The following is a 14755-nucleotide window of genomic DNA, read 5'->3' on the forward strand; positions in this document are numbered from 1 at the left end:
TAAGGTTAAAACTAGAGAAACATCGACACATTTTTGACGTAGCTTGTTGTGGAAACACTGTCCACGGCTGTTAACAAAAAAAATGGCTCGATTGTAATCATGGACGGATGGAATTTCGGTGAGGACAGAGAGTTGAGAGGGGGTGGGGGTGGGGAGGGGGTGCAGGTTTGTGACGGTGAGGTAGAGAATTTCTAGAGAGGCGTATAAACAAAGAGTTAATGTTCAAGTTTATTAATAGGCTAATTCTATCAACGGCTTATATATATATATATATATATATATATATATATATATATATATATATATATATATATATAATGCTGGAAAAAATTTGAACCCCCCCCTCCCCATGAGACGATCCTGGCTATGCCACTGAACCCTAGTCCTAACTTTAAACCTTACACTAACACCAAAGGGAAGTCATAATAACAGCACATTTTAACGCTGCTTGAAGACGAAATATTTCCACTTTATTCTGATTGGTATTGCTACTTACAATTTTCTTTCAAGTCAGTAAATTATTAGTTGTATTTTTAATTGGATATGCTAACGTTAAGGTTTAATCTGGCAACCGAGTTCTATGGGTAAGAAACACGGCGCCTCTATAATGCTTGTGGCATTTCATGTTAGCAACACATTTGATTTATCGAATGGGTTCATGGGCGGCGAGCGTTGTGCTGGCGAACGACGACGCAGCCCGCGCAAGTCGCTTGATTGCATAGCAGGAGAACAAAGCTACTGTTGACGATTGCTGGTTCTGATATAATTTTCGAAGTTGACGGTTACTCTAAGAACACTGTCTTTTGTTTACATTTGTTTTAATTCTAAAAGCGCGACGGATGTTTTAATTTAGTTTGTGAGTAGAACCGCTGGATGTGTAGACCGTAAATACACAAACCGAGTCATCGATAGCTCGATACAGACGGCCTGCAGCTCACTGGAAGATGGATTCTATAAATAGATCTCTGCTTGTTCTGTTCATTATTCTATGGATGAATAGGATTCGCTGTAATGAGAATGGTGAGTTGATTTCATACATTTTTAAGCGACATGACGAGTAGGTTTAATCTATGTTAAAATCAGAAACAACCAGAGTCAGTAAATTTTATGCATTTTAAATTGCAATCGTCACGATGATGAGCAAGTTTAATGAAGCTCGACATGTGTATCTTATAAACGTTTCTTAATTGAAATAGACTTAGGCGTCTAATTAGTTAATTAAGTGTGGACACTAATTAGTTAATTAAGTAGTACTTTGTTACTGACCTGTGACATTGTACATCAGATAAAGTAGTGGTCCAGTGTCAGTGGGAGAACGAGAGACAAAATGTACTCCCCCCCCCCCAACCTCCACACACGTATAGGGTAAGAAGAAAACTTGGTTTTGGGAGAAAATAAAATAAGAGAACACAAAACACAAAACAAGTTTAATTTTCTTTAAATAATTTCAAGGCAAGTGAACATCAGTGAAAATTATCGTGCTTGATTACAAGAGGATTTTATCACTTTGTTAAAAACCACTATGTTCAGTAATTTTATCATATCTTTCCCTAAGTAGTAAATACAAATACAAGATTCAGTTGTCATCGCCTATTTCAGCGTTTTTTGTGATAGTAATAAAAGAGTTAGTCATTCTTTTTACTTTACTTTACACAAGCAATTTAAAGTTATTTCTAGCTATTTTTCTGTTGATGCAACTACAATACTCAATGTTATTAAATTATATTTTATAAGTATGCAATTATCCTATATATATATATATATATATATATATATATATATATATATATATATATATATATATATATATATATATATATATATATATATAAGCATATATGTGTGTGTGTGTCTTTTATGAATTAATTATGTTACGAGCCGACCTACGGCATATCATACGCCGCCATTTAGTTGTTTTTTTTTTCTACTTTTCAGTTATTCATAATTTGTGAATTCGACACTACCAACGCTGCCACTGAAAATATTTCTTTAAAACACTATAAGTAGCTCGTTAAGGATGATAACCCCCCCCCCTCCGTTAAAGTAAACTCCAATTAGTTACCCCCCCCCCCTACGTTTAAAATCGTTTCAAACTAAATTATCTGCCCCTAATAGTCGTCACTAAACCCGGCTCTGTAAACATTTAGAGTGAACCACAGCTCACCAAATGGGATGGTATGGAGCGCGTTTACAGCTTGTTTTATAGCGTCTCCCAGAAGAGAATTATATATATAGATAGATTAAATTATATTTTATCAGTATGCAATTACCCTATATATATATATATATATATATATATATATATATATATATATATATATATATATATATATATATATATATATATATATATATACTAGGCATGCTGCCCTGCTTCGCTTAGGCTTTCAAAAACATTTAGAATTTGAATGCTTAATTAATTCGCCCGAGGGTCGGTCTACGACCTCAGGAGTTATGAAGAGGTTCCTACGTAGACAATTTTTTTTTCGATTTATAGCTCATATAAGGCGCCGGTCAGTCGAGGTCTGTTTTGAACCCCTCATCGTAGACCTTTAGGCCAACCGGCACCGGCCCCCGTGTTCTGTCGCCCCAAGGCAAAATCCTGCCAAATTTGAAGCGCCTGCGGCGCCGGGAAGTGCCCGATGTCGGGCAACAACTTTGCTTCATATATTATAGAGATTATCAAATTGCATAGATAAACAAAGATTTCCAAAGTAGTTCCTTTCTTTATAGTCTAAAACAGGAAGATTCACATATTTAAAAAAAATAGGTTTTGACTTGGTGTGTCTCGATCCAGCACCTTTAAAGTTTAGGCCGAGAATATCGTATTGTGTAGTCTACATTTCATAGTGTACATAGCTCTAAATCATATTTGAATGAAATAGTTCATTTTTAAAAATTCTAAACTCGGAAGATGACGTCATCAGTTTCGTGCTCTTGTTTTAGTGTTTTAGTGTAAACAATAAGCGACGTCATTGTTAAATGCGTTCTTGTCCCAAGTTTATACACTTTTCCGGTTGCATAAACAATACTGTTTCTCTATATTCGAATACGCCTTTATTTTTTTATTTTTCTTCTTTAAATAAAATTGTGGTTATACATTTAAAACATCTAACATATTATTTTCAACAAAAGTCCGTAAAAAGTTCTCGATATATCGCTGTAGATTCTGATGTGATGTCCGGCGAAAATATTTTGCGGACAGAGAGAGAGAGAGAGAGATGTGCGAACGTGGCCTATTATAGATTTAGATATATATATATATATATATATATATATATATATATATATATATATATATATATATATATATATATATAAGCATATGTGTGTGTGTCTTTTATGAATTAATACACAGTTCATCCGATCTTCATAAAAATTTGTCATACCTTCAGTGTTCAGCAATTAAAACTTTTAAAATCTCGTCACCAAGGCGCCCAACATTTTTTGAATCTATAATAATAGTTTCGCTGTCTGTGTATCTATCTGTGTATGTATGTATCTGACAAGAACGCTCTAGAGAAAACACAAGCAAATTAAAAACATGCATAGTAATTCGAAAAACGAAATATGACGTCGTATAGTAGAAAATAATATCAAGCCGGAGAGTGCACACAGTAATATGACGTCATTGATTCTCGAGTAAACATTGAATTAAAAAGCCAATTTTGTCTAATCTTAACGGTGGTTTTCTTGCAGAGTTTCTTTCATGCAATTATTCGGGTAGGGGTGAAGCCCCCCCCCTCCTAAAGAACGTTTAAGCCGCCACCCCCCACCACCTCCTCCCCCAAAGAAATGACGTGATCGATACTCTATAATAAAAAAGACTGACATTACGGCCTAATTAGTGTGTCTAATCTTAAAAGTGGTTTGTGTGCAGTTTCTATCATTTATCTCTTTGGGTAGGGGCAAAGCCCAATCTTCCACCCCCCCCCCTTCCAAAAAAAAACGAAATATAATTTATAGAGAAAAATATGTACTTTTACCAGTGTCGGCCCTCCCCGCCCCGGAGAATTGTTTTCGCCCCTGCAAAAATTCAAGTGCCCCACCCCGGAAAAATTTCCGAAAGAGACACTATCTGCGAGAGTGAGGTTTATCGGCCAAAAGTAGGAAACGAGTCTATATTTTAGAAGTAGGCTCTACCTTTAGTTTGTATAATCTACAAATGCGGTAATTGTTCCTTTCAGACTTTTTCCTCCCCGGACGGGAGGGGGGGGGGTGTGGAGGGTACTTGAAATTTTCGGGGGTATGGATTGACTAAATTTTCTGAAAGGGGGCGGACACTGATAAAAGTATATAATTCTATTTCGTCGAATAGGATAGCACGGTAGACGTAGCTTGCGGTGTGTGTGTGGGGGGGGGGGAGTCTCTCCCCACAAATAGAGTCGCCTTAAAGAAACTCTAAATGAGACTTTTGTTATTATTGACATTAAGTGCAAGGTTTAGGGTTATGGGTACGACTATATTTAGTATCAATGCGCAGTAACTACGTGTAGACCACGCTTAAATCCAATTAAAATGCCGATTCTGGATAAAATTCCGTTTTCAATGTCATTTTTCGTTTCTGGTTCAATTTGATGTTAAGGTGGTAGCTTTAGCTTTGGTTTTGGTTTAGAGAAAAGAGACAACACTATCAACCCAGCGCCCAGTAGCGTAGCGAGGGGGGGGGGGGGGGGGGGGGACGGACATATGTTCCCGGGCGCCGACATTAGGGGGCGCCAAAATGGGTTGGAAAAATAAATTGAAAGGTTGAGGGGGGTGCAAATCGAAAGTTTGAAACGAAACGTGACGTCACATATAGTGGGAAATATTCTAAAGCCGGAAAGCCTTGGTGTCACCCCCTAAATGGTGTCACCCGGTGCGGTCCGCACCCCCGCCCCCCCCCCCTCGCTACGCCCCTGCCCACATCAGTGGCATTATATTGGCATTTAGTACCAACAGCAGTGTTATTGAGTACCCACATCTTCAGCACTGAGTACCAACAGTAGTGATACTGAGTACCCACTGCTAAGGCTGAGCACCTACAGCAATGTTATCAATTACAAACAGCGTCAGCGCTGAGTACCCACAGCAGTGACACCAAGAACCAACTACAGTAACACTGAGTACCCACAGCAGTGACACCAAGAACCAACTACAGTAACACTGAGTACCCACAGCAGTGACACCAAGAACCAACTACAGTAACACTGAGTACCCACAGCAGTGACACCAAGAACCAACTACAGTAACACTGAGTACCCACAGTAGTGACACAAAGAACCAACTACAGTAACACTGAGTACCCACAGTAGTGACACAAAGAACCAACTACAGTAACACTGAGTACCCACAGCAGTGACACCAAGAACCAACTACAGTAACACTGAGTACCCACAGCAGTGACACCAAGAACCAACTACAGTACCCACAGTAGTGACACAAAGAACCAACTACAGTAACACCGAGTACACAGAGCAGTGACACCAAGAACCAACTACAGTAACACTGAGTACCCACGGCAGTGACACCAAGAACCAACTACAATAACAGAGTACCCACAGCTTCTGCACTCAGTACCCACTATTTCAGCACTGAGTAATCATAGCAGTGGCAATATGTAGCTACATCACTGTCATTGGTAATCCATAGCAGTATCATTTGAGTACGTACAGCAGTAGCATGTAGTTCCAAAATCAGAAACATTGGGTACCATCAACAGTAGCAGTGAGTACCCACAGCAGTGACACTAAGTACCCACAGCAACTGCATTGAGCATGGAAGACTATACAACGGTTGAAAACTGTCATTATTAGACATTATTTGTTCACGTGGTTTGTGTGTATAGCAAATATAGGTCGTATGAGAAATTATGCGTTTTACTAGTTGACCTTGAATAGTTCACGAAAAGGGCGTAACCAGGGACAACTAAGGCCATACACATTTAATGAAGTCTTTTCAGATGTAGTGTGTTACTTTAGTCTAGTATTTTCACGACAGCAAGGTTACAAAGTACCCATTCATAAGAGTTAGACAGTGAGCAGGTGCAGCAGAGTTATGTAACTCTATGCCTAAGCTACTAAACTGTAGTTTTCATGAATTTTACAAGTGAGTCTACATCTCCTTGCATGTCCATATCTTTAGTTTGTGATATTCTATTATTTTTACGTGGATATTTAGAGAAACACGTGTCAGTAAAAATAATAAAATGACCCGGACTAAATACTTTTTTTTATTACTGTTTGGCCCATTAGTGCCTGATGTCGCGAATTCGCGACATACCATAATTACCATAAAAAATAAGTCCAAATAAAATAAAATCAAACAATATATCTCAAATTCAATATGACGAAAGAAAATCAGCGCAAGCAATTTTCTACACACCTGTCAAAACCTTGTCATCGTCTACCCCCCTCTCCCACCCCACCCGAAAAAAAGACAAACAATTAGTAGAAAAAAATTATTTTAACCATCGTCCGCAAAATATTCCAGAATGTCCATCGTACAGGCGGTCATATTACCAAATCGCATTGAACTCCCTCTTAGCACTTTGGTACGTGTTTGTTTAAAAGAGCGCCATACAGTGTGATCTTCTTCTTCTTCTGCGTTCTTAATTTTAGTGTTGGAAGAGATTACCTCCAATTTCAGCCTGCTTTTCTTTTTGGATTTGCTTCTATAGCCTTTGCCCAACAAAGAACAAAAAACAAGTCAGCAGTTATTTGATTTTGGAGTTGCCTCTGCTGGAAGAGTTGCTGTCCCCAGCTGTCAAGCCTCATCTGCCCGAGGGTTCGAACTCGAGAACTAGCAGAACAATTTAACACGCTTAGACAGAACAAATCAAAATTATTTTTTAAAGTACCAATTATCGATGATTCTCATGTGCTATACACTGTTTACAAAAACGTACACCGTTTATATTATATATTATATATATTATATCGAAAATGATAAATGCAATTCTGGATTGCTATTTACTTAGTATTAGAAAAAAAAACATTTTATATTAAATATTTATTTTAAATTTTCAAATATACTCACCAAAAGAGGTCAACAGTGGTTTGAACTCCAGTTTTAATTTAACGTAATTCTTAACAATTTTTAAGCCTAACCATAACCTTATCATTACAGGTTTATTCACGTATGAGGTAGACCTGTGTACTCTGGAGGAGCTCCAATTACAGTGCCAATCTGGTGACGTCATTTACGTGATGCAGGTGCGATGCGGAGACGAGCCTTGTGAAGATTTGGTCAATCAAACATTGTACCAGCTCTGTCATGGGCATCAAGTATGTTCGAATCTTGATCTGCAATCTTTGCTAGGGTTGAATTGTTCCAGAGTCAAGCAAGCAGCTCCACATGTTCAGTTCAAATGTTTGAAAGGTATGTTTCTTTTTTTTTAAAGTTGGCTTCTCATAACTATTCATTCTAATCACTACTTGCAGTTCAATCCAACATTTTGTACATTTTCCATTTCATTTTTACTTTTTCGTATACAAAGTATAGAGGAATTATTGTAATCGCTGAGTCAGAAAAACATAGTTTTGCAGTTTTGTCTGTATGTCTGATAACACGATAACTTGACAACCGTTACAGCTAGGTTGGTGAAATTTCATATATATGTATTATATCAAATTTGTAGTTCTGCATCAACTTTTCAATGATTTCCGGTAACCGGAATTGAAGCTAACTCTAATTTTGCAAAAGCCTATAACTTGAATACTGTTTCTGATAGATAAATGTAATTGCACATGTATGTAAAAGATATAATTTTCTACCTTCTGTCAAATTTTAAGTAATTTCCGTTGAACGGAAGTAGTATTTTACGCAATTTCCGATTTCTCAAAACACAGCTGAGAATTTAAAATGTACTAATAATATTCCGAACTATTATACACAGATTGTTTGGCGTTCACTTGGTACGCTCTTCTTTTTTCGACGAAATTCTATTCTATTTTTAAAAGTTTAAGTAATTAAAAATGGATTAAAAATTATGTTTGAGATGTTTCTTACAAGTGTCATGGAGAACTATCACACCACCCGCCTCATTGAACACATTTTGCAGCTATTGGCAGCTTTGCATGGCTTCAGCCGAAAAGATTATAGCATGGGCTATTTAGCGTTTCTAATCTCATCATTCAAAAAGAAAACCCACATGTTTGATTATTACTTTAATTTCAGTTGTTTTCTTATAACCTCACCTACTGTTTGCTACACGATCTGTGTTCATTGCAAAAGAGCCATCTATAGCTTTGAGATTTACATTTTTAATTGTCAGATTTTAATTTTTACACCAGCATTGAAAAATGTAACGCTGAACAGAACACTATAAAAAATGAATAACTACTGCACTGTTACAAGCTTTTAATTAACTTCCTTACTTCCTCTATCTGTCTGTCTATCGTCATAAATCGAAACTGCTGAGTGAAATTTTAAGCACTTTTAAGTGAGCGAATCATTTTTTAAACGTGGGTCAAGACCTGATGACAATGCAATGTGACATTAGATTTGACTTAACTGGATGTTTAATGAATTATTTTTTTAAAAATTTACTAATTAAAGTAGAGGGATCTGCTATTTACCAATCTATTATCCTCGCATTTTCATGTTCATATGGCGCACAATAGTTTTTAGTCACGCAACTCTATTGTGTTAAACATTTTAAAGTACAAAGAAAATGAATCAAAAAAATTTATTAACAAGCTTTTATGTAGTATCGCACTAAATTGAGGAAAGAAATAAGGTTAGGTTTGCCTGTTTGCCTTCCTGGGATATAGGCCGCTGACAAGAGCTTTTCGGGCGTCTCTGTCCTGGGCTAGTCACTCAAACTGTCCCCAGGTGTATCCAATCTTCTTGGTGTTTTCTTGCAAGTCACGTCTCTAGGTCTTTCTTGGTTTGCCCCTCCTCCTCCTGCCTTGTGGATTCCAGGTGAGGGTCTGTCTTGCTATGTCGGATATAGGCTTCCTGAGTGTGTGACTCATCTATTTCTATTTTCTCTGAAGGATCTTTTCTTTAGCTGGCAGTTGATTTGTCCGTTGCCATAGAACATCATTTCCGATGAATTTAGAAAAGAAATTACTTTCTTTATATATGTAATAATACACTGCTATTATATATTTAAAAAAAAACTCTTTATTTTCTCCAATTTAGTGCATTATTACATAAACGCGTGTTATTAAAACGTTTTCGTGCATTTTTGTTTCAAAGAAATCTTAGCTTTTCTAATGAGTGACGCTCATTAAAAATTAAATCAAGGTTACTAAAAGATGCAGGACAATATATATATATATATATATATATATATATATATATATATATATGTATATATACACATATATATATATATATATATATATATATATATATATATATATATAAAAGGAGAGAGATATAGAGAGTGAGTAGAAGACAAACGCAAGAATTTTAGGATAGCGTTAGTTTATACCGTATTTTTTCAAGATTTATATTCCCTAACAGTAACTAGAAACTTAATTTCCATTCCATTACCACACTCTAAAATTTACATCATAAGTTATGCCAATTAATCTGTATTATAATTTACCATTATACAATTTCTCCTTAGATATTACTTCATCATGCGTGCTTTAATTTTTATTTCTAAAAGGGGTCGTCCATTTATTACTTCCAAGCTGAGGGGGAGGGGGTGGTTCGGGTCCATTCGGACGTATAAATGTAGAATTTATCATGGAAGTTTCAAATATTTTAAAATTACCAAAATCTTCCTAGCAAACGTCACCCAACTTCAGTAAAAGCCAGGACCCAGCAACAAGTTTTTTCTAAACTATTTACTATGCTATATGGATTTTATTGAAAAATAAATTGAGCAACATGAAGCTCATGTTCTAAAAATATTGCAAACAATGGACGCGCGTAGACGGGGGTTGGGTCTAAAATTCAACATTTTTGTGGACGTCGTAAATGAATGATCCCAAACAAGTAGTTGGCATAAAGTTGTTTTTTTGCCTTATTTGAAACGAGAAAAATGGCCCGTTGAGGTAGGATACAACGGGCGCTAGGTTGATAGTGTTGTCTATTTTCTCGGTACTTTAATTTATACAAAATATAGTCATAGGCATTTCCCTAAACCATGCACCTAATCTCATTCATGACAAAAGTCGCATTTAGAGTTTCTTTCAGGCAACTCTACTTGGGAGGAGGGGGCTTCGCCCCCCTCCCTCCCCCCCCCCCACACACACACTCCAAAACATGTCTACCGTCCCATTCAACGAAATATAATTATATACTTTTTCCAGTGTTCGCCCCCTCCCAGAAAATTCTACCCCCGCCCCCGAAAATTTCAAGTACCCCCACCCCTCCCCGGGGAGGAAAAAATCTGAAAGAATCACTGGTCGCATTTGTAGATAATACAAACTAAAGGAAGAATCTGGGCGGGGCTTCGCCCCTACCGGAAGAGATGCTTGAAAAAAAAACTGCACGCTAAACACTTTTTAGATTAGAAAAAGTTCCCCCCTCCGGGGAGGAAAAAGTCTGGAAGAAACACTGGTTTCGCGCTTAGCCACTACCCGAAGAAAACCACTTTTTAGAGTAGACACAATAATTAGGCGGTAATTTTATTATAGAGTATCGATGAAGAAATTTCTTTTGAGTTGGGGAGGAGGGGGGGGGGGGCTCAGACGTTCTTACGCGGGGGTGGGGCTTCGCCCCTACCCGAAGAATTGTATGAAAGAAACTCTTCACGCAAACCATTTAGATTAGACAAAATTGCCTTTTCATTCAATGTTTACTCGAGAATCAATGACGTCATATTACTGTGTGCACTCTCCGGCTTGATATTATTTTCTACTATATGACGTCATATTTCGCTTCCGTTTCATTATGCATGTTTTTAAATTGCTTGTGTTTTCTCTAGAGCGTTCTTGTCAGATACATAGATAGTAGATAGATACACAGACAGCGAAACTATTATTATAGACGAGAAAAAGGGCCCGTTGAGGAAGGATACAACGGGCGCTAGGCTGATAGTGCTGTCTCTTTTCTCTAAACTAAAACCACCCCACCCCCCCACACACACCACCCCCCACCCCCACCCCCAAACACCACCCCCACCACACACACTACCCCCCACCCCCCCCACACCACCCCCCACCCCCACCCCCACCCCCCAAAAAACATGTCTACCGTCCCATTCAACGAAATATAATTATATACTTTTTCCAGTGTCCGCGCCCTCCCCGAAAATTCTACCCCCGCCCCCGAAAATTTCAAGTACCCCCACCCCTCTCCGTGGAGGAAAAAGTCTGAAAAAAACACTGGTGTCGCGCTTAGCCACTACGCGAAGAATTGCATTAAAGAAATTGCAAGAAAACCACTTTTTAGATTAGACACATTAATTAGGCGGTAATTTTATTATAGAGTATCGATGAAGAAATTTCTTTTGAGTTGGGGAGGAGGGGGGGGGGGGGGGGGGCTCAGACGTTCTTACGCGGGGGTGGGGCTTCGCCCCTACCCGAAGAATTGTATGAAAGAAACTCTTCACGCAAACCATTTAGATTAGACAAAATTGCCTTTTCATTCAATGTTTACTCGAGAATCAATGACGTCATATTACTGTGTGCACTCTCCGGCTTGATATTATTTTCTACTATATGACGTCATATTTCGCTTCCGTTTCATTATGCATGTTTTTAAATTGCTTGTGTTTTCTCTAGAGCGTTCTTGTCAGATACATAGATAGTAGATAGATACACAGACAGCGAAACTATTATTATAGACGAGAAAAAGGGCCCGTTGAGGAAGGATACAACGGGCGCTAGGCTGATAGTGCTGTCTCTTTTCTCTAAACTAAAACCAACCCACCCCCCCACACACACCACCCCCCACCCCCACCCCCAAACACCACCCCCACCACACACACTACCCCCCACCCCCCCACACCACCCCCCACCCCCACCCCCACCCCCCAAAAAACATGTCTACCGTCCCATTCAACGAAATATAATTATATACTTTTTCCAGTGTCCGCCCCCTCCCCGAAAATTCTACCCCCGCCCCCGAAAATTTCAAGTACCCCCACCCCTCTCCGTGGAGGAAAAAGTCTGAAAAAAACACTGGTGTCGCGCTTAGCCACTACGCGAAGAATTGCATTAAAGAAATTGCAAGAAAACCACTTTTTAGATTAGACACATTAATTAGGCGGTAATTTTATTATAGAGTATCGATGAAGAAATTTCTTTTGAGTTGGGGAGGGGGGGGGGGGTTCAGACGTTCTTACGCGGGGGTGGGGCTTCGCCCCTACCCGAAGAATTGTATGAAAGAAACTCTTCACGCAAACCACTTAGATTAGACAAAATTGCCTTTTTATTCAATGTTTACTCGAGAATCAATGACGTCATATTACTGTGTGCACTCTCCGGCTTGATATTATTTTCTACTATACGACGTCATACTTCGTTTTCGTTTCACTGTGCAAGTTTTTAATTTCCTTGTGTTTTCTCTATAGCGTTCTTGTCAGATAGAATTTTTGCTTGTGTTTTCTCTAGAGCGTCCTTGTCAGATAGATAGATACATACACAGACAGCGAAACTATTAGTATTAATGTTTCACTTTTTAACGCCTTTGAAATTTTGCACTTTTTAACGCTATATTTCTTGCACTTTTTTAATGCCACATTTATTGCACTTTTTAACATCATATCTAACCCTAAACGCCACGTCTAGGAAGAAGCGCTCCTTGCAGGGCTAATATTTGTTCGCGCTACATCGAAGGAATTCGCTGTCCGGCCGACAGACGCATCCATATAGAGCAGCTATCGTGTGGCTCATGGAATGGACCTTGCCCATCGAACACTTATGAAACAATTTATTTGTGCGAAGGCTCTTCCTATTGTGCAACATCGGGTCTGAAAGAACTGCTGGAGAGACAATGTACAGCTGGGGAGAACAAAGGGAATGTGATTATCACTTATGTTTGTATTCCAGGTAGGCCTGATTTTATATCCACATCAACCGTAAAAACAAAATGAATTTAGTCATCACTTACTTGGTATTAATTTACACTTACCGACAATTTTTCAACCACGTATTTACTGACATGACAGGCTATGTGATCTGTTCTTCTACCAAAGTATCTCCTGTTCTGTTATTGAAAATGCTAATCCTTAAATTGAATTTAAAAAATAAATTTCATGTCTAGATATAATGAAAGTTCTTTATTCTCGCCGCCATAGTATTTAAACAGATCCTTGTCTTTTCTTTGTAAACTAAAAATAATGAAAAATAAAATTAAGTAGTAATAATTTTATGATAGAATAAGGTTGACTCGTGTCAATAAAATATACTGAACTCTTGATTGTCAGCATGTGATAAATTACTGCTCCTTGATGAAAAGTGTTCAATAGCGGATGAACTAACATTTAAAATAAATTGTTTGTAAAAACATGGTTTGAAAATGCACTGAAAATAAGAAACCTAATGAACTTGCTTTCTGCAATAAAAGTTTATAAGATCGTTTCCATATGTTAGTGACCAAAGCATTTCAAAACTTGTTATTAAAAAGGTTTTTATTTTTATTCTTCCACTTTTTAGTAATTCGTTTTAAATGAAGTTGACACCACCTAGGATCCGACTATAAATATTTCCGTTAGAACCCAGCCAGTATCCTCGATCTCTAAAAGATCACGCGAGAAATCAGCCAACTTTGACAAACAATTCACTGGAAGCTGCTCTAAAAGATAGTTATCACGCGAGAAATCAGCCAACTTTGACAAACAATTCACTGGAAGCTGCTCTAAAAGATAGTTATCACGCGAGAAATCAGCCAACTTTGACAAACAATTCACTGGAAGCTGTTCAAGCGATCGATAGTATTTGATCTTGTTATCTCCCCTTACATTATTAAAAATACAAATTTTTAAATAAAATTGTAAGGACTAAAGTAATGTCTGATTAATTTAAAAAAAAGATATATTTGCCTTTTCATCGAAGAACAAATGTATGGAAAGTTTAAACAAAATAGCTGTATTGGAAAGGGGTCAAAATTGAGATACAAGATTTGCCAAGTAAAAAAAAAAAAAAAAAAAAAAAAAAAAAAAAACCTGAGTAAACGGCTAAGCCTCCCCCACCCAATTGTTATAATTAGAAGGTAAAACATTCTATTAATTCTTTTACAAGCTTTTATTTAACTTGCTTCCTCTGTATGTCTGTCGTCCGTCAAAGATTGAAACTGCCGAGCGAAATTTCGAACACTTCTAACTGAGCGGTTAGCAATGCAGTCTGACATCAAATGAATTTTCTTAAAAGTATAGGGTGACCTACTACTATTCCGTACTATTATACGCGTATTATCATGTTCTTTTGGTGCGCAATAGTTTTTAGTCATGCAACTATATTATTTTTTTACATGTAAGGTACTGAAAAAATGCATTAAAATGCATTAAATAAACCGGGAGTGATCTCCCCTAAACTTTCTCGAATATTCTTATATAACTCGGAATATAGACATGATTTTTAATTACTTAAACTTTTAAAAATAGAATAGAATCTTGTAGAAAAAAGAATTGCGCACCAAGCGAACGCCAAAAGAAAATGTGCATAATAGTGCGCAATATTATTAGTACTTTTTAAATTTACATGCGTTTTTTGAGAAATCGGAAATTACTACTTCCGGTCAACATAAATTACTCAAAATTTGATAGAAAGTAGAGAATTAGATCTTTTACTTACATGTGAAATTTCATTTATCTATCTGAAATAGTACTCAAGTTATAGGCTTTTTAAAAATTCAAAGTAGAAAAAGTACC

The 14755-nt window shown here is 37.3% G+C and overlaps 1 protein-coding gene across 1 annotated transcript; it reads left to right on the forward strand.

Moving 5' to 3' along the window:
* Positions 1-714: 714 nt before the first annotated feature.
* LOC131933337 (uncharacterized) lies at positions 715-12935 on the forward strand (the record flags this gene model as incomplete). Its single annotated transcript, XM_059290124.1, has 3 exons — positions 715-1020; positions 7108-7359; positions 12675-12935. Coding segments are annotated over exons 1-3 (589 nt in total), but the record flags the coding sequence as incomplete, so codon positions are not given.
* Positions 12936-14755: the final 1820 nt, after the last annotated feature.

This window comes from Physella acuta, unplaced genomic scaffold, assembly GCF_028476545.2.
Source record: "Physella acuta isolate Inbredline_101_S28 unplaced genomic scaffold, ASM2847654v3 ptg002461l, whole genome shotgun sequence".
Taxonomy (NCBI): domain Eukaryota; kingdom Metazoa; phylum Mollusca; class Gastropoda; family Physidae; genus Physella; species Physella acuta.